The 20102-nt window shown below is 48.2% G+C and overlaps 1 protein-coding gene across 2 annotated transcripts; it reads left to right on the forward strand.

Moving 5' to 3' along the window:
* Positions 1-1641: 1641 nt before the first annotated feature.
* H6PD (hexose-6-phosphate dehydrogenase/glucose 1-dehydrogenase) lies at positions 1642-19763 on the forward strand. Of its 2 annotated transcripts, XM_032231822.1 has the most exons (5): positions 1642-1747; positions 8245-8886; positions 12341-12458; positions 16016-16285; positions 18265-19763. In XM_032231822.1, the coding sequence occupies exons 2-5, from the start codon at positions 8257-8259 to the stop codon at positions 19620-19622; spliced, it is 2376 nt and encodes a 791-aa protein (XP_032087713.1). In that variant the 5' UTR covers positions 1642-1747; positions 8245-8256; the 3' UTR covers positions 19623-19763. The 2 variants fall into 2 exon arrangements, with proteins under 2 accessions (XP_032087713.1, XP_032087712.1); XM_032231821.1 differs by lacking the exon at positions 1642-1747 and having other exon boundaries at positions 8133-8886.
* The last annotated feature ends 339 nt before the right edge of the window (positions 19764-20102 follow it).

Consider the following 20102-nt stretch of genomic DNA (forward strand, 5'->3'; position numbering starts at 1 on the left):
TGGAATGGAATAGGAATAGAATATGAATATGAATATGAATATGAATATGAATATGAATATGAATATGAATATGAATAGCAATAGCAATAGCAATAGAATAGAATTCTTTACTAGCCAAGTGTGACTGGACACACAAGGAATTTGTCTGGTGCAGATGCTCTCAGTGTACATGGAATAGGAATAGAATAGAATAGAATAGAATTCCTTGCTGGCCAAGTGTGATTGGACACACAAGGAATTTGTCTTTGGTGCATAGGCTCTCAGTGTACATAAGGGGAATAAAATACATTCATCAAGAGTAAAAATATACAATACTTAGTGATAGTCAAGGTTACTAATAATCTATCAAATTGTACTAGGAAACAAACAAAAACAATATAAATTGTAAAGATACAAGCAACATGGTTACAGTCGTAAGTGGGGAGAGATGGATACTAGGAAGGAAGAGAAGAATAACGGTAATGCAGATTTAGTAAATAATTTAGTAAATAATTTGACAGTGCTGACAGTGGGATTAGTTGTTAAGCAGAGTGACGGCATTCGGGGAAAAACTTTCCATGTGTTCTGGTGTGCAGTGCCCTATAGCGTCGTTTTGAGGGTAGAAGTTAAAACAATTTACGTCCAGGATGTGAGGGGTCTGTAGATATTTACACAACCCACTTTTTGACTTGTGCAGTATACAGGCCCTCAATGAAAGGCAGGTTGGCAGCCAATGTTTTTTCTGCAGTTCTGATTACGGTATCCATTGAAGATTAAGGCATAACTTTCTAGGGAAGCCAATCCATTGTGGCTTGTCTAGTTAAAGGTGGTTAAATCAATCCCGGTTTGCACTGAAGCCCAGCTTGTCCTGCAAGGAAACCATTTTTCCCCCTAAATAAAGGAGGACTTAATCTGAATGCTCCATTTGTCACACAACGTTCCTTAAAGGTAAGCCTGGAAATCCTACCTTTAGCATGGCCCACTTATTCCCTGTAGGGTTAAGCTGCGGGGGCTAGCTTTGGTTTGTAGCATGAGTCTGGACCCAAATGATGGTTTGACCCCCCACAGGGCTATACTTAACAATGCACTAGACCACAATGAGGAAGAGTTGCATAAGTAGCAAATGTGAACGCAGCTAGTTATGCCAGTTCCTCAGAGCTGTTAAATGCTTCTTGGAGAAATAGTGTCAGGAGGCAAGTATAAAGGACATGTATAATATTGGGATTTAATAAATAAAATTTAGTTTATGGAAACTTAGTTAAGGGCCTTTCTCCCACCCACTGGAAGGTGCTCCCACAAATTTGGAAGGCGCTCCCCCAAGTCCCATAATCCCTTCAGATCTCCCGGGATTGAATTCCCATAACCCCTTACCCCCTGTGCTGGTGGATGATGGGACTTGGAACTCCATACCTGTGTCTGATTGGGAAGCGGGTATCATAAACGCTACCTAAACGCGCTCGTTACGAGGATGCTCTCATGTTGGGCCCAAGTTTATACTTTGTTGAAAAAACTGAAAAAAAACAACGGAGTAAAATAAGAATAAAATAGCAACAAGGAAGATTCGCTGCCCCCGCCCGCTTCACATTCGGCCGCTCCGGCTCGACACGAACCATAAGCTTTTTTTCCCCCCTCCCTCCGACTTGCCATTGGGAAGAAGAGGCGGAGCTGCCCGGCCGAGACGGGGCGAGGAAGAAATCTCCGCGTTGGCGCCGTCTCCCCGTTTCCCGGATCCGCTTTGGGCTTCTCCAACGCCGCCCGTGGGAGGGAGGTGAGTGGGTCTTTTCCTGCGTGGGCCGACAGGGGCGGGGGGAGAAGGAGGGGTGAGCTCCCCAAGAGGGGAGGGGGGCATTGTTCACGTTTTCCTGTTGCAAAAATAAAACCTGAGCGTGCATTTATTTCCCTTGCGCGCTTTTGCAAAAATAAAAAAGGACGCCTGCTGGAGCCTGGGGAGGCGGGGGGGAAGGACGCAACCACCTTGCACGGCTGAGCTTGGTCGGGATCCGGTCCAAAAAGCCAGTGGCAAGCCCGCTTCCGCCTTGCCAGCCAGCAGATCAGCTTGTAGGCGCCTCTGCCAAGGAGAAGAAGGGGGGTAGGGCAGTTGGATGGGTTGGTGGTATGGATTTTAGGGGGGGGGGTCTCTGTGGTTGGGTGACCCCCTTTTCTTCTGGATTTGCACCCATGATTTCCCCCTCTCCCCTGGACTGGGGGGGGGAGTCTGGACAATCCACATCTGCCCCCCCTTTTTTCCTGGCTTTGTAGATGCAACCCACCCACCCCCACCTCGACACTAAATTTGTCTTTTGAAATATTTGAATTTCTTCCCCAAATCTAGGAATTCCACCCTCTCCAATCAATAATAATAATAATAATGATAATGATAATGATAATGATAATGATGATGATGATAGCACCAATGAAATTTGTGACACATCTTTAAATGTTCACTTGACTGAGTTTCATGCTTAATGAATAAAAGGAGTAGTAGTAGTAGTAGTAGTAGTAGTAGTAGTAGTAGTAGTAGTAATAATAATAATAATAATAATAATAATAATAATGTCAAATGCAAAAAGCCGCACTGCTTGGATCTGCACGCATATTACGAAAATACGTTACGACGTCCTAGGCCCCTGGGTGGGGCCCGACTAGTAACCAATGCCAAATCCGGTGAAACAACTGGCCGCTGTGATACAATTGTATAATAATAATAATAATAATAATAATAATAATAATAATAATAATAAGAAGAAGAAGAAGAAGAAGAAGAAGAAGAAATAGAAGAAGAAGAAGAAGAAGAAGAAGAAGAAGAAGAAGAAATAGAAGAAGAAATATCACAACCTGGCCATTAAGGATTAAGGATGAAACACATCAAGAAACTGCAGCTTCCTGCCATAACACCAGTGGAACTGCAAAAACCTGTGCTACTTGGAACATCTTATATTTGAAGAAGGTCCTTGGTTGATACCTAGGACGCTGGCAGCAACCCCCATCAACCATTAGCACCAGTCAGTGGTATTTCTTTAAATGATCAGTTGACTGAGTTTCCAATGGAGGAGAAAGGGGAGGGGGGGGAGGAAGAGGAGGAAGAAGAAGAAGAACTTGGTTGATACCTAGGATGCTGCCAGCAACCTGTACCAACCGTCAGTACCAGTCAATGGTATTTGTGATGCATTTTTGAATGTTCAGTTGACAGTTTCGTGTTCAATGAATAAAAGAAATAATAATAACACAGCAGAATAGAAGAGAAAGAATTGGAGAGATAACAAAATATAAAGACCTTCACATAGAAATAGAACGAGAGTGGCAAAGGCAAGCAAGGGTAGTGCCAATAGTAATAGGTGCCTTGGGTGCACCATTTGAACATTGTAGGACAGTGATGATTAACCATTTTGTGCATGCATGCGCCAGCACCCATAATGCGCATGTGTGCACAACTCTCCCCACACACATACGCCGCACTGTTCGCCTCCAAGCTGAGCCTGGTATTTCTTCCGGGGGCCCTCCGGAAGGCCGAATATCAGCTGGCCGGCATGCACATGCGCGCTGCAGCTGATGGCTCGCATGCCGGCAGATGTGGCTCCGTGTGCCACCTGTGGCACACATGCCATAGGCTTGCCCTCGCGGCCATAGGCATTGATAAATTGGATGTCAGTTGCAGAAGAAGGCTGCTTTAATTGGGATTGCTTCCATCCTGCGACAATACCTGTAACACCGTCAAACCTGCAGATTTGCCTATCCCAGGTCCTTGGTAAGGACTCGATAGGTAGACAACAATAGCAAACCCAGACTGAACATCTGGCTGACTGTGCGATGATTAACAATAATAATAATAATAAAATAATAATAATAAGTGGCATTTTTGTGTGCATTCCGGTTTCTTTCAGAAACCTTGATGCGTAAAACACACCTTGTGTATTCCATTTAATATGTCAGCAATTAACCCAGACGTCCTCTGGCGCATCCTGTTGGGTTTATTTGAACATCAGCAGAAAAGTGGCGTTTGCCACGATGAGGGTTTGGGGGCCTTGAGCAAGACCGAATAAACTGGTTGTTCTGCTCAGCTGGAAACGGGGAGGATGCCCAAGTTCCCAGTTTCAGCAAAAAAATAAAAATGCCACTTTTTCCCCAGACTTCCAAAATCGCCAGCCAGGCCCCAGGCGAAGATGCTGCAGAGCAAACCCCCCCTTCTCCAATATTGTGGGGTTATGAAATGTGGCGAAGCTCGGTCTCGTGCCAAAACAAGCTGTGTTTTATTTATTTATTTTGTGGCAACCGTTTGGCAACTGTCGCTCCCAACCTTCAGCAAGCAAAAAGGCAGTTTTTAAATGCCGTGTCTTAATGGCAACGTTGGTGCCCAACCCTTTTTGCTGGCTCAGTCTAAAATTACATATACTGTATATTTCAAACCATCAGAATAGAGTTGGAAGGGATCTTGTAATATAATTTTTTATTCCATTATGTATGTGTGAGTACATAAATACCAGTACATACATCTCATATCATCAGAATAGCAGAGCTGAAAGAGACCTTGGAGGTCTTCTAGTCCAACCCCCTGCTGAGGCATTAAACCCTACACCGCTTCAGACAAATGGATATCCAATCTCTTCTTAAAAACTTTCAGTGTTGGAACATTTACAACCTCTGCAGGCAAGTTGTTTCACGGAATAATATAATATATAATGTAATGTAGTATAGTATAGTATAGTATAGTATAGTATAGTATAGTATAGTATAGTATAGTATAGTATAGTATAGTATAGTAATATATAATATATAATATAATATAACATTACATTACAGTATAGTATGGTAATATAATATATAATATATAATATTATAATATAATATAACATTACAGTACAGTACAGTATAGTATAGTATAGTATAGTAATATAACGTTCCACCACAAATGCGCGCACAACAAAAGCGCGCCTGACTAAACCGCAGTGTCTAAAGCGCGGTGACAAAAGCGCGCGATGAATGAGCGACGAATTAGCCCTAAACCGCACCGACAAAAGCGCGCCGACAGAAGTGCGCTGTAACGTAACCCTAAACCTAACCCTAAACCTAACCCTAAACCTAACCGTAAATCTTACCTTAAATTAAATCGCGCTTCTGTCGGCGCGCTGTTGTCGGCATGCTTTTGACATTGCGGTTTTAGCGCCGCGGTGTTGTTGGCGCGCTTATGACGTTCGCGCTTTTGTCAGGTCACGGTAATATAATATAATATAATATTACATATTACATTACATTACATTACATTACATTATATTATATTATGAATATAACTCCTACCCTCAAAGCAACACTATAAGGCACTGCACACCAGAACAACTAGACACAAGGAGAGTTTTTTCCCAAATGCCATCACTCTACGTAACAACTGATTCCCACAACACTTGTCAAAATATTTACTAAATCTGCATTACTAATTACTATTAGTCTTCTCATCGTTCCTATCCGCCATTTCCTCCCACTTATGACTGCAGGACTTTGTTGTTTATATCCTTACGATTTATATTGATATGGAACGTTTGTTTCCTGATTGCTTATTTGTACCCTATGATTATCACTAAGTGTTGTATCTTTTTATTCTTGATGAATGCATTTTATTCCCCTTATGTACACTGAGAGCATATGCACCAAAGACAAATTCCTTGTGTGTCCAATCACACTTGGTCAATAAAGAATTCTATTCCATTCTATTCTGTTCTGTTCTATTCTATTCTATCCTATTTCTCTTCTACTTTCTCTTCTCCTATTCCATTCCTATTCCTACTCTATATACACTAAGGACCTATGCACCAAAGCCAAATTCCTTGTGTGTCCAATCACACTTGGCCAATAAAGAGGTGGCGAGCATGGTCCCCTCATGGCTGCTGCTGTGTTAGAATATTTTCAGGGAGGGCTTATTTTAGTGTATGCGCTGAAAAGCCCGATTGGGCTTATTATCTGGGGAGGGCTTATTTTGGGGGAAAGAGAGTTAGCCTCTTTTCCACAGGTTGCCAGTGAGATTTTTAACTGAGTTAAACGTGTTGTGTGAATCCAGCCTTGACCAGTGAGGGTGTGACTGGACTCTCTAACTGCTATTTAATCTATTTCTTTTCTTGGCCTTCCGGGACAGTGGCTTCTGCACCAGGAAATACTGATTTATTGTTTTAATCTATGGGTTTTTTGTTTGACTAACCGTTGGAGTGTTGAAAGTATTTTATCTTCACTGGGAAACCAAGTTGTCAAATAGGGAAGTATTAATTGCCAGTTTCTCTGTAAGGCTGATAAACCTGCCCTTTACGCCAATTCAAAATATATATAATATACAGCTACAGGAAGGAGAGGTTTTGATTGAGCCTCCGTAGAGGTGTTGGCAAGCTCCCGGGTATGCAACAAATTAAGTTTGCACCTTAGCTAGTGTTGTGGCCCGCCAGCAGAGTTGGCAGCAGATTCAGACAGTGAGGAGGTTGGGGAGGAACATGGGCCAGTCCTGGAGTCAGGGAAAGGCTTGGATGAGGGTTCAGTGTCAGAGGCAGAGAGGGGGCCAGGGCCATCTGACAGTTATCAGCTGCCTTCAGAGTCAGACATCAGTGAGGCAGAAGAACAGCTGGAGCCTGTTCCCAGAGTGCATGCGCAGAGCTGCCAGGATAATGGAACAGCTAAAGAACAGAGGTCAACTTGGGAGTAAGGCCACAAGTGGCCCCTCCCAGAGGAAATAAAAGAGGAGCGAAAGGGGAGTGGAGTTTGCAGGAGACAATTAGCTCGCTTCATTGGTTGGTGACTCTCTGAGACTCCTTGCCAAGTTCTGCAGCTATCGGCTGGCATCCCTGCAAGCCAGATAGCAATAGCAATAGCAGTAGACTTATATACCGCTTCATAGGCCTTTCAGCCCTCTCTAAGCGGTTTACAGAGAGTCAGCATATTGCCCCCAACAATCTGGGTCCTCATTTTACCCACCTCGGAAGGATGGAAGGCTGAGTCAACCCTGAGCCGGTGAGATTTGAACCGCTGAACTGCTGATCTAGCAGTAGCCTGCAGTGCTGCATTTAACCACTGCGCCACCTTGGCTCAGTCTGTGACTGTAAATCCTCCCTCGAAAGACTTTGATGGATGTGAAGGAGCAGAATTCACAGTCAGTTAATAAAAGGGTTTTTTCTCGGGACCAGGAGTCTGCTTCATGCTCTCGGGAAGCCTCAGTTAGAACAACTAGTAAGATATGATCCTGCCTTTTATTCCCTACATCGCATCCGTGCCATTGTCTACCTGTACTGTAGAGGTGATCCTCGACTTACAGCAGGTCATTTAGTGACCGAAGTTACAATGGCACTGAAAAAAAGTGACTTAGGACACCTTTACACTGACAACCAGAGGTAGGATTCAGCCGGTTCGAACCGGTTCATTCGAGCCGGTTCATCCGAACCACTAACAGAAATAGCAGATAGGATCGCCCACCCGTCCCAGCTCTATTTTAGGCATGTTTTCAAGCCAAAGCGCATGCGCAGTAGGCCGAGCCCATGTGTGGACAGGGTGCGCTCACCTTTGTGAACCAGTAGGGGTAGCTAGTAAGTGAATACTAGCCCTGCTAACCAATTCCGTTGTATATAAGTACAATGACAATAAAGATTATACTTATACTTACAACTGTTGCAGCATCCCCAAGGTCACATGTTAAAAATTCAGATGTTTAGCAACCAACTCGTATTTATGACGGTGGCAGTGTCCCGGGGTTACGTGCTCCCCTTTTGCGACCTTCTGACCAACCAAGTCGATGGGCAAGCCAGACTCACTTAACAACCAAGTTACTCTGTTAACAATGGCAATGATTTACTTAATGATTGGGGCAAGGCTTTAAAATGGGGCAAAACTCACTGAACTGCCCTGTTTAGCGACAGAAATCTTGGGCTCCATTGTGGTCGTAAGTTGAGGATTACCTGTATGCAAATTTTATTTTTTATTTTTTTTAAAAAGGGAGTATAAGCAGCGAAGCAGTGATAATCCTGCTTTGTGCCTTCCTAAAAGAGTTTGCGAGTGCGATGAGGATTCTTTTTTGCACCAAGAAAACTGTTCGGCTGTAAAACACGCGTATTACAAATGCTTTTTGCTCAAACATATCTTCACTCCGAGCCAGCGATGTGAAATCGTAGAGTTGCCTCACGGGGTACAAAGTTAATATTGAAACAGGCCGAAGCCTTACGGGCCAAAGACGCAAATTCTATGTTTTTTTTCCCCCTGACTTTTGAAAAAGACCTCATGTTCCATTCCTCTCTTTCTTTCCAGCCTGCATTGAAGATGCTTTTTAAAGAGACCGTCGTCGTACTTTTGCTGTGGGGCATTTTCCCCACCGAAACCAGGGAATCTCGGGGCCACATTTCTGTCGTCCTGCTAGGCGCCACTGGAGATTTGGCCAAAAAATACCTGTGGCAAAGCTTGTTCCAGCTTTACGTGGATGAAGTGACGAACGGCCACACGTTCACTTTCCATGGGGCCGGTCTGAAGGATCCCGACACGGGGCGGAAGCTGATGTATGATCCCTTGAAAAACCTGGCCTGCTCGCCGGAGGTGCCCCCCAACCGATGTGCGGTGCTAAAGGACCAGTTCTTGAAATTAACGGAGTACCACCAACTCAAAGGCGAGGAAGACTACGCCAGGCTCAACCAGGGCATTCAAACCAGCCTTGCTCAGGAGGAGCTGGTGGAAACCGGCCGTATCTTTTATATGTCCGTGCCGCCGTTCGCCTACGCCGAAATTGCCCGGCACATTAACAGCAGCTGCAGGCCGCCCACTGGTGCGTGGTTGCGCGTGGTGCTGGAGAAACCTTTTGGCCGCGATTTGTTGTCTGCGCAACAGCTGGCGGAGGAGCTCACCAAGGTCTTCCGCGAAGAGGAGATTTACCGGGTGGATCATTACCTGGGGAAGCAGGTGAGGAGAATCTAAACGGGGTTTGGAGGATCCACCCCAACATCTGGGTGGAAGAGAGGAAAGAACCTGGTTTGATTGGCAGGGAACACAGACAACAGCTGGGTTGTCACTTTTTAAGAGGAGCGACTGTCCGAGATCACTAGAGGCGTTGGAGTTCAGCGCCCATCAGCTCAGTGGCTTAGACGCTGAGCTTCAGGGGTGGGTTTCAACCGGTTCGCGGCAGTCCCCGCGAACCGGTTGGTCGGCGAACCCGGAAGTAAGTAACTTCCGGGAACGGCGAAGGGCCCACCCGCCTGCCCGCGCTCCTTACCGGCCTATGAAGGCTTCTGCGCTTTCACGCAGGCGCATGGCACATACAGCGCCTGCGCGAGTCTCCGCGAGCAGCTGGATGGCACATACAGCGCCTGCGCGAGTCTCCGCGAGCAGCTGGAGCATCGCGCAGGCGCTAAGACGCATGCGTGAACTGCGCGCGTGCACGAGGACGCTGCTGGTCCCGTTCCAGCCGAACCGGTTGGAACGGGATTAGCAACCCACCCCTGCTGAGCTTGTCAATCAGAAAGGTCGGCAGTTCGAATCCCTAGTGCCACGTAATGGAGTGAGTTCCCGTTAACTTGTCCCAGCTTCTGCCAACCCTAGCAGTTCGAAAGCACGTTAAAAAATGCAAGTAGAAAAATAGGAACCACCTTTGGTGGGAAGGGAAACAGCGTTCTGTGCACCTTCGGGAGTTGAGTCATGCCGGCCACATGACCACGAAGACGTCTTCGGATAGCGCTGGCTCTTCGCTTTGACACGGAGATGAGCACCGCCCCCTAGAGTCGGGAACGACTAGCACATATGTCCAAGGGCAACCTTTACCTTTAAAGTAGAAAAATGAGGGTGGTTTCATTTCATTTGGGGTTATCTCCCCACGCTCGCGAGCTAACCCACTGCAGTTGTTGTGCGGGAGAGTGATTGTGCAAAAAGACAGATTGGGAAACCAAACCACCCTGCCAGGAATCCCAAGGTTGTCACTACTGTTTCGTTGAGTAAGCGTGTTTCTTTTTTTCCCCTCGTCTCGGCCTCCCATCTCTGCTTGGCTGCCAAATTCCCAAATTTCCCCCCCCCCGCACGAGGCTTTTAATTTGATAAGTTGGCAGCGAAGCGTGCAATTTTCACTCCTCTCTTCCTCCAATGTTCCCCCTTCCCCCGCTCTGACTTGAGGAGGGTCCATTGTTCTGCAAGGCCGGGAATCTCAGCAGGCGGGGATGAAAGGATGTTCCTTTAGGGCAGGGATTCTCCAACCTTGGCAATCTTAAGCCTAGAGGACTTCAACTCCCAGAATTCCCCAGCCAGCTTTGCTGGGAGGGTTTCCAACCTTGGCAACTTTAAGCCTAGAGCAGTGTTTCTCAACCTTGGCAACTTGAAGATGTCTGGACTTCAACTCCCAGAATTCCCCAGCCAGCAAATGCTGGCTGGGGAATTCTGGGAGTTGAAGTCCAGACATCTTCAAGTTGCCAAGGTTGAGAAACACTGGCCTAGAGGACTCAACTTCAGGTTTGCTGGGAGGGGAATTCTGGGAGTTGAAGTCCCCCAGGCTTAGAGTTGCCAAGGTTGGAGCCCCCTGCTGTAGGGTGTTAGAGACAAAGATCTTGCCTGGAAATTGGATAATTTGGCTTTCAGGGGGGGGACCAAAAATTGAGATTTCCACTGCTGAAGAAAACTGGGCCTCTGAGTACGTGCAGAGTGCATTTAGGATGAAAAGGAGAGGTTTATTGAGTTATAGATATGGAAAAAACGTCACAAAGGCCTGACATTTTCTGAATAATTCAAAGAGTTTTCTCTTTTCTCCAAACACATGCTTTCCTTTTGTTAACAAAGGCAGTCCTCGACTTAACAACAGTTCGCTTAGTGACCATTCGAAATTACAACATCCCTGAGAAAAGTGACTTATGACCACTTTTCAGTTACGGTTGTAGCATCCCCAGGATCGTGCGATCCAAATTCAGATGCTCGCCAACTAATTCATATCTATGACCATTTTTCACACTGACGACCACTGTGGTCACGCGATCAAGATTCGGACACTTGGCAACTGACTCGTAGTTACGACGGTCGCAGTCTCCCGGGTTCACGCGATTCCCCTTTTGCGACCTTCCGACAAGCAGAGTCAGTGGGGAAGCCAAATTCACTTAACAACGGCCTGACTCTCTTGCAAGGGGTTCGCTTAACCACCGTGGCAAGAAACGTCGGAAAATGAGACAAAACTCATTTAACGAACGTCTCACTTAACCCCAGAAACGTTGGGCTCGTAAGCCGAGGACCACCTCTGATGGAGAAACTTAGCTTCCCAAATGTTTGAATAGAGATCCTAACTCCCAACCGATGGCACATGCACCGGAAGTGGCATGCAGAACCATCTCTCTGGGCACATCAGCCGTCGCCTGCTGCTCTTCCAGGTTCTGGCACAAACATGCACACAGCCAGCTGGTTTCAGCGTATGCAGGAGTGTGGGAAACAGGAAGAGCATGTGCACGCTGGGAAGCTGAGCTTCCGGGTTTCCGGCACACACATGCGCACCAGACAGTTTGGTCTTCATTCACACATGCATGCCAGAAACTGGAAGAAACCTGCGCACATGCGCACTCCGGAAACCGGAAGCTCAGCTTCCCAGTGTGCACATGCGCACTGGGGAAATGCTCTTCTGATTTCCGGTCCTCCCCCGCCTTCTCCCCCCCACCCCCACCCCGCAGGCTCCGGTTTCTGCACTCGGTGTCGAAAAGGTTCAACAACACTGTCCTAACTAATCAGGATCCAATTAGATACAGTGTTTTCCCGAAAATAAGACAGGGTCTTATTTTCTTTTGACCACCGAAATAAGCGCTTGGCTTTATTTTTGGGGGGAGGGGGGGTGTTCTTATTATTTTTGAGGTGCTGGAGGCAGCGAACATGGTCACTTCGTGGCGGCTGCTGTGTTGCAATATTTTCAGGGTGGGCTTATTTTAGTGCATGCACTCAAAAGCCTGATTGGTCTTATTATCTGGGGAGGTCTTATTTTCGGGGAATCAGGCTCCAATGGGGGAATTATGAAACCCCTCTGCTAACTTTGCTTCCCAAATTTCATGCGCAACAGCCTGGATTGAACCAAATGGAACTTTTATTATCAAGGCCACAATTATTATTATTATTATAATCTACCAATTGGGGCTCTGGTTTGATTAAATCTTTGATTTGATTGAGGATTGGATTAGAGCTTTGATTTAACTGAGGATTGGATTAGATCTTCGATTTAACTGAGGATTGGATTAGATCTTCGGTTTAATTGAATTGCGAAATTGATCGCCTCTGGGTCTTTCTGAACGTTGGTGCAATTTGTTGGCAAGACCCCCTAGACGAGAGAGGGGACTCTGGTCTGTTATTTCCCCCAAAAAATATGGGGGTTCCTGCAAATTTTCCCCTTCTTCTCCCCCTCTTGAAGGCGGTGGCTCACATTTTACCCTTCCGGAAGCAAAACCGAGAAAAATTGGACCCACTCTGGAACCGACATCACGTGGAACGCGTGGAAATTGTTCTGAAAGAGACTGTGGATGCCAAAAGTACGTCAGTGTCAATTTGGGTTAAGAGGAAGAATCAGTGGGAGGGAGACTTATGATTTTATTATTAATGTCAGTGAATTCTCCACAAGCAATCCTGATTTCCATTTTCTTTTCCCAGACGCTTTGGCCCTTTCCACACCAAAGTTCCTTTACGTTTTCAATTTAATTCCTTTTTTTCCATTTAAGTTACCGTGTTCTTTTTGGAGTATAAGACGCGCCGAAGTATACGATGCACCTACCTTTTGGGGAGGAAAACAAGAAAAAGGAATCTGCCTCTGCCTCCCAGCAATTTGCCTCCTTGCAGCAAACAGTAAACAGCCTGTTTCAGTTTCCGTTTAGCCAGATTAGCACAAGAAAAAGAAATCTGCCTCTCAGCAATTTGCCTCCTTGCAGCGAACAGTAAACAGCCTGTTTCAGTTTCCGTTTAGCCAGATTAGCACAAGAAAAAGAAATCTGCTTCTACCACCCAGCAATTTGCCTCCTTGCAGCAAACAGTCTGTTTCGGTTTCAATTTCAGCCCAGCCTGATTAGCACAAGCAGCTGATTGTCGGTTGGATCAGTCCTCCCAACCATCAGCTGTTTCAGGCTGCAGGGATTGCCATAGCCCAGCGATGGCGAACCTTTTTTGACTCACGTGCCATAAGGGGTTGCAGCGCAGGGGGGGCGGGTCATGCGCGGGCGTGCCACGCCCATAATGCAACGCGCAACCACCACCCCCAGTGCACATGCACGCGTGAGAGGCACGACACCCCCCTATTTTTTGCATGCTTTTTTTGCCCTCCCCAGGCTCCAGAGGCTTTATAGGAGCCTGAGGAGGGCGAAAACAGCTTCTCCTGCCCTCCTGGAGGCCCTCTGGAGGCTTCAGAGACCTTCAGGAGGCTTCCCTGAAGCCTCCGGAGGGCAAAAAAACAACCCTACGAGCAAACCGGAAGTGATTTCTGATTTGCTCGTTGGGTCGTCTCCGGAGTGCTTAAACCGACCCTACAAGCAAACCAAAAGTCCGTTCCTGAATTTCCGGTTTGCTTATAGGGCTGTTTTTTTGCGTTCCGGAGGCTTCAGGGAACTAAGCTGGCCAGCGCAGACATGCGCGCTGGCCAGCTGACAGGGCAACACCTCGCGTGCCCTGACAAATGGCTCCGCGTGCCACCTGTGGCACGTGTGCCATAAGTTCACCATCCCAGCCATAGCCTATTTCTACCCCCGCGGGCCATTTTTGGCCTCCGCATCCTGTTTTCATCCTCCACCCGTCCCGTTTTCAGCCTTCGTGCTCCCCATTTTCCGGCCGTTTTGGGCAGCGGGGATCGGAATGGGCCGAAAACAGGGTGTGCAGAAGCAGCAATAGGCAATGGCAATCCCTACAGCCTAAACAGCTGGTGGTCAGGAGGCCGATCCAACCGACAAATCAGCTGCTTGTGTTAATCAAGGTTGTGCTGAAGCCGAAACAGAAACAGGCTGTTTGCTGTTTGCTTGCAAGGAGGCAAATTGCTGGGAGGCAGAGGCCAAAGGGTGGGTGGAGCGACATTAAGTGTATATAAGACGCACCTTCTTTGGGGGGGGGTGGGGGAATTGCCTCTTATACTCCGAAAAATACAGTGGCCACCTCCATTTGGGCTGCCTGCCTTTAGCAATTCATTAAACCCTTTTTTTAAAAAATAAAAAATTCAATCCAGGGCTGCTTTCTTAGCAGCCAAAAACTCCCCGACGACAGAACTGTGAAAACAAATCCCGGGTTTTATTTGATTGCCTTTTGATTTTATGCATGCCGGTTGCTTTCCACGATCGACTGGAATTCCAGTGGCCTGAGTCGCGTGAGAGGATTTCCTGTGTGATTGTGGAAATCATCCCTTTATTAAAAACCATGAGGAATGGTGACTTCGCCTTAATTGCACAGGAAGAGCCGCGACTGAATGATCAAGCGCCTTCGTTGTGCACACGGAAAGTTGTCCACAGAGAGATAGCTTGGGAAACCTCGTAAAGTCACTGTTGTGGGTAAAACGCACAACGCTGATGTCTTCCCACACTCATCACTCACCTGGTGCTAGCTTCCTTTTTTTCTGCAGCCTCAGAAATGCGTCTGGGCTGCGCATGCTGCCAGCGGTGCGTTATGTTATTAAAAGCAACCACCGTCCGTTTCCTAAAATAATCATTTTAAGCTTGGCAAATTTCAGGGTGGATTTTTTTTTTTCCTGGCTGAGGAACGAGGAGGAGGAAATTCTTGGTGTGTTGCACACTGGTTTTGCTCGTGCAAGGCCTCGTTTGTTGAAGGATGGGAAAAGGGGCTGTGCGCTTGCTTGCGGTACGGCCCTTAAACGTTTTTTTTTTCCCTTTTTCTTTGAGTTGGAAAAACTGGTTGAGCAAAAAGCACCTTTTTCTCCTCCTGGTGCAGCACGAAGCAGTCGAAGCAAAAGTGATTTTTTTTTGTTCCTTTTCTGAAGGTCACTGCAGCACCAGTTGACTCGAAGTCCCCTGGCTCGTTTCTCGGTCTTTCTTGAGCTAGATGACCTTTGGGGTACCCAAAGGCTAAGCAGGGATAGGCCCAGGTACTGTAGTCCTTTGAACGGGCGGCCACAATGTAGCAATAGCAATAGCAGATAGACTTATATGCCGCTTCATAGGGCTTTCAGCCCTCTCTAAGCGGTTTACAGAGTCAGCATATTGCCCCCAACAATCCGGGTCCTCATTTTACCCACCTCGGAAGGATGGAAGGCTGAGTCAACCCTGAGCCGGTGAGATTTGAACAGCCGAACTGCAGAACTGCAGTCAGCTGAAGTAGCCTGCAGTGCTGCATTTAACCACTGCGCCACCTCGGCTCTATAATGTGATCCCACACTAGGGTGGAGAGCAATGGTAGGATTCAACCAGAGGCGGCCTCCTACCGGTGTGGCTGAACCGGTAGTATCTTGGAGGCCTGGGTCGCTGGAACTGGCAGTGACCCAGGCCTGCCATGCCCCCAGTTCCGGTTCTCTTGGCTCCATAGGCGGCGCCATAGTTCTCTCTGCGGTGCCATCTTGTTTTTGCCTTCTGCATATGCGCAGAGCAATTTTTGTTGCACTGCGCCTGTGCGAAAAATATGCACGCTCAGCACGGCCCTGGGCAAACCGGCAGTAGCGGCAGCCGGAACCCACCCCTGGATTCAACCGGTGTTAACAACCGGTTCCCTGGGCGCACAGGCAAACATTGCATTTGAAATCGATGCTAAATCATCCCTTTTCCTACAGGCCCGGTGAGTAAAACAGCTGAGATGCGCCAATCCGATCAGCTTGGCTTCAAACAGAGGAAATATAGAGCAGGGGAGGGTGGGCGGAGCCATAACTACCGGTTCACCCAAGCTGGTACAAACCGACTGAATCCCACCCCTGGTGCAGAGCCCCCCCCCCAAAAACCATCCGGGAAGACAGCTGGGGAGGGGCTGTGTGCCTGCTGTGCAGGTTGAATAATTTTGCCAACGGTCGCCGAAGCACAGGAAGCTTTTAATTCCGCAGATTAATCGATAGATTCATTGATTCATCGCGGCATAATTTGGTCTCATGGCTGCCACGGTTCCTTCTTCGTCCCAGATCGCACTGAGTTTTACGAGCAGTACGGCGTCCTTCGCGACATCCACCAGAACCATCTGACCGAAATCCTGATGTCGCTCGCCATGGAGCTGCCGGCTAACCTCACCAACTCGGAAGAAGTCCTCCGGAGGAAGCTCGAGGCTTTCTCCTGCTTGCAAAGCTTGGAAAAAACCAGCGCCGTGATTGGCCAGTACGAGGCGTACGGCGCCCATGTGAGGGAGGAGCTTCAAAAGGGGCAGGACTATTTCACCAAGACGCCAACATTTGCAGGTAAATCTTGACAACGAAGGGGGGTGTGTCCGTCTGTCCGTCCTTCCTCTTATTTTTAGAATGCCAACAGGGGGTGGAAAAACAAGTTTATGTATTATGCAGAAATTAGCAAGGGCCAGAATTTCCTCAAGCATCACTACAACTTTATAAGGTAGGTGTGAAGTTCCTGATGAGTTCGCCAGTTGCCCACGGAGCATCCTGGCTGCAGGACGGATGGAGACAAGTCGGAATTTGAAACTGGGCTCTCCCTCCAGGCCTTACCTTATGGAAGTGTTAGAGAACCTTTTCAGCACCAAGTGCCGAAATGGGGGAGCATGCATGGGAGAACGCCGGAAACCGGAAGAGCATTTCACGCATGCACGCACTGGGAAGCTGAGCTTCCAGTTTTTGGCGTACACACATATACGCCATTCACCTGGTCTTACGGTTTCTGGCGCAAATGTGTGCGCAAAGACCAGCTGTCTGGTTTGCATCCATGTGCCAGAAACCAGAAGCTCAGCTTCCTGGTACACACATGCGCACCCAGGAGCTGCTGTTCCCGTTTCCGGCACGCCCGAAGACCAGCTGGCTGCCGCGCATCTTTGTGCCGGAACCCGGAAGAGCAATAGGCAACGGCTGGCGTGCCCGAGATGGCTCTGCGCGCCACTTCCAGCAGGCATGTTATAGTTCACCATCCCAGTCTTATGGCAACATCTTTTGAGTTTTCATAAACTCAACCTCGGAAACAACACATTTTGACTCCTTTCCAAGGTTCTATTGTTACCAAAAAAAACAACCAAACCCACTTTTTTGAAGGATTTCAGATTGCCGAAGGAAGAGGAGGAAAAAATAAACGGAAAGGCAATCTTTAGAACAGTTAAATGGTTATTCATTTGCTAGGGGGGAAATCCAGGTGCAACGGTATGATTTGGGAATCTGGGCAAAAAAGATAAAAGTTAGAAGAAACTACAATATAGGGGTGGGACCCAGATTTCCCCTATTCAGACAGGCCCTATTGAGACCAAAGTACAGTCCTTGATAGGCAGCGAATGGATTTTCTGCGTGGGGATGATGGGGCTTGTAGTTAGCACCCGTTTGGAGAGCTTGGGGTCAGTTGAGAAGAAGGGTTTTTTTTCCTGCCTGGAAAAATTATGGTACGATTCATCAGCTGCGCTTTTAATCTTGGAGGCTAATCTATAACTCCCATCCACCTGGTCTTCCTTGCCTTGGCGGTGTAGCAGTGGTGGGATTCAAAAAAGATTACTACTGGTTCTGTGGGCGTGGCTTAGTGGGCATGGTGTGGCTTGGTGGGCGTGGCAGGGCAAGGATACTGCAAATCCTTCATTCCCTCCCCATTCCAGGGAAAGGATACTGCAAAATCTCCACCCCCACCCCACTCCAGGGGAAGGATACTGTAAAATCCCCATTCCTCTTCACTCTAGTGGAAGGATACTGCAAAATTCCCATTCCCTCCCCACACCAGGGGAAGGATACCGCAAAATCCCCATTCCCTCCCCACTCCAGGGGAAGGATACTGCAAAATTACCATTCCCTCCCCACTCCAGGGAAAGGATACTGCAAAATCCCCATTCCCTCCCCACTCCAGGGGAAGGATACTGCAATCCCCATCCCCCCACACACACACTCCAGGGGAAGGATACTGCAAAATATCCATTCCTTCCCCACTCCAGGGGAAGGATACTGTAAAATCCCCATTCCCTCCCCACTCCAGGGGAAGGATACTGCAAAATCCCCATTTCCTCCTGTTCAACTGGGACTCGGGAGGCAGAGAATAGATGGGGGTGGGGCCAGCCAGAGGTGGTATTTACCGGTTCTCCAAACTACCAAAAATTTCCACTGCCAGTTCTCCAGAACTGGTCAGAACCTGCTGAAATTTCCACTGCCAGTTCTCCAGAACTGGTCAGAACCTGCTGAATCCCACATCTGTGGTGTAGATGTGCATCTATGGATCAGTAGCGACCCATTCTCTATGATTTTAGGGGTACTGGTTCACTTGGACAATCTACGCTGGGAAGGGGTCCCGTTTGTCCTGACGTCCGGCAAACTCCTCGACGAGCGGGCCAGCTATGTCCGCGTCCTCTTCAAAAACCAGGTGCACTGCGTCCAGACCGAGAGTGCCCGGGAGGCCAAACATAGCCATTGCAAGCCGAAACAGATCATCTTCTCCATTGGGCCCGGAGAGCTGAATTCACCCGCGATCCTAGTCAGCCGCAACCTCTTTAAGCCATCCATGCCCCGCGCCGACTGGAAAGAATTCCAGGAACAGCCGCAGCTGCGCCTTTGGGGACAAAGTCTCTCCGATTATTACGTCTACGTCCCCGCAGCCCAGCGGGAGGCTTATTCCTTCCTTCTCTCAGCGATCTACCATGGAAAAAAGGCATCCTTCATCACCACGGAGAATCTGCTGGCTTCGTGGGCGTTTTGGTCCCCGTTGCTGGATCAGCTGAACCGCGAATCGCCCCGCCTGTATCCTGGAGGCCAAGAAAACGGGCACCTTTTGGATTTCAAGATGGTGGGCAAAGAAGTGGCTTTCATAGCGAGAGACCCCCTTGAGGTGATCGACGCCAAGGACAAACACACCGCCGACAGATTCCAGACGCTGCTTTCCACCTTTCGAGAGAGCCGGTTGGTTACCGCCTGGGCAGACGACCTCATTGGCCGCCTGGCGTCCGACGTGGAAACTGCAGCGCTCGACGCCATCCGGAGGCGCGGCGAATTCCACTTGGCGCTTTCCGGCGGATCGAGCCCCTTGGCCTTGTTCCGGCAACTCAGCAGACATTGCTACGGCTTCCCATGGAAGCAGACTCACGTATGGATGGTGGACGAGCGCTGCGTCCCGCTGGCCGATCTGGAATCGAATTTTGGCCACCTGCACCAGCACTTACTCCAACATATCCGCATTCCTTATTTCAACATCCACCCGATGCCGGTGCACCTCAACCGGAGGCTGTGCGTGGAAGAGGACGGAGGGCCGCAGCTGTACGCCAATGAAATCGCCGCCTTGGTGGCCAACTCCAGCTTCGATCTCATCATCCTGGGCATGGGCACCGACGGGCATACGGCCTCTCTCTTCCCCCACTCGGCCGGCTTGGAGGGGGACAAGGACGTCATCTTCGCCGAGAGCCCCACAAAACCTCACCAGCGCATGACTGTCACTCTGCCGCTTATCAATAAAGCCAGACAGGTGTCCGTCTTAGTGATGGGGAAAAGCAAACACGAGACTGTGTCTATTGTCAGCCGGGCAGGGAACGAGCCGCAGAAGTGGCCGATATCCGGCGTGAAGCCCAAAAAAGGCCAGGTTTCCTGGTACATCGACTATGAATCTTTAATGGGGTGAGCTTTCTGACACTTCAGGTCGCCCCCCCCTCCTTCCTGTTAATCTGGCATTTCTCAGCACAAATCAGTGTGTGGCGTGAAAATTATCTGGGGGATGAATCGAGGGGGGAAAATGCCATTTTTTAAAAATTACTGTATTTTTCAGCATATGAGACAAATTTTCAGTCTCTCAAAAAAGAGACTGAAAATTTGGGTGCGTCTTATACACTGAATACAACATTTTTTGCCTCCAGAAACCAGACAGCTCAAAAAAGAGGCTGAAAATCTGGGTGCGTCTTATACACTGAATACAGCATTTTTTGCCTCCAGAAACCTGCCCCTTTACCAAAATGGCCATGCACAGCCTTTAGGAGACTTCCAGGGAGCTCCTGGGGGCTGGGGAGGGCAGAAATGAGCAAACAACGGACCGTTTTTTGCTCAGTTTTGCCCCCCAAACCACCAGGAGCACTCTATAAACTTCCTAAAGGTATCCATGCCCTCT

Source organism: Thamnophis elegans, chromosome 15, assembly GCF_009769535.1.
Source record: "Thamnophis elegans isolate rThaEle1 chromosome 15, rThaEle1.pri, whole genome shotgun sequence".
NCBI lineage: Eukaryota > Metazoa > Chordata > Lepidosauria > Squamata > Colubridae > Thamnophis > Thamnophis elegans.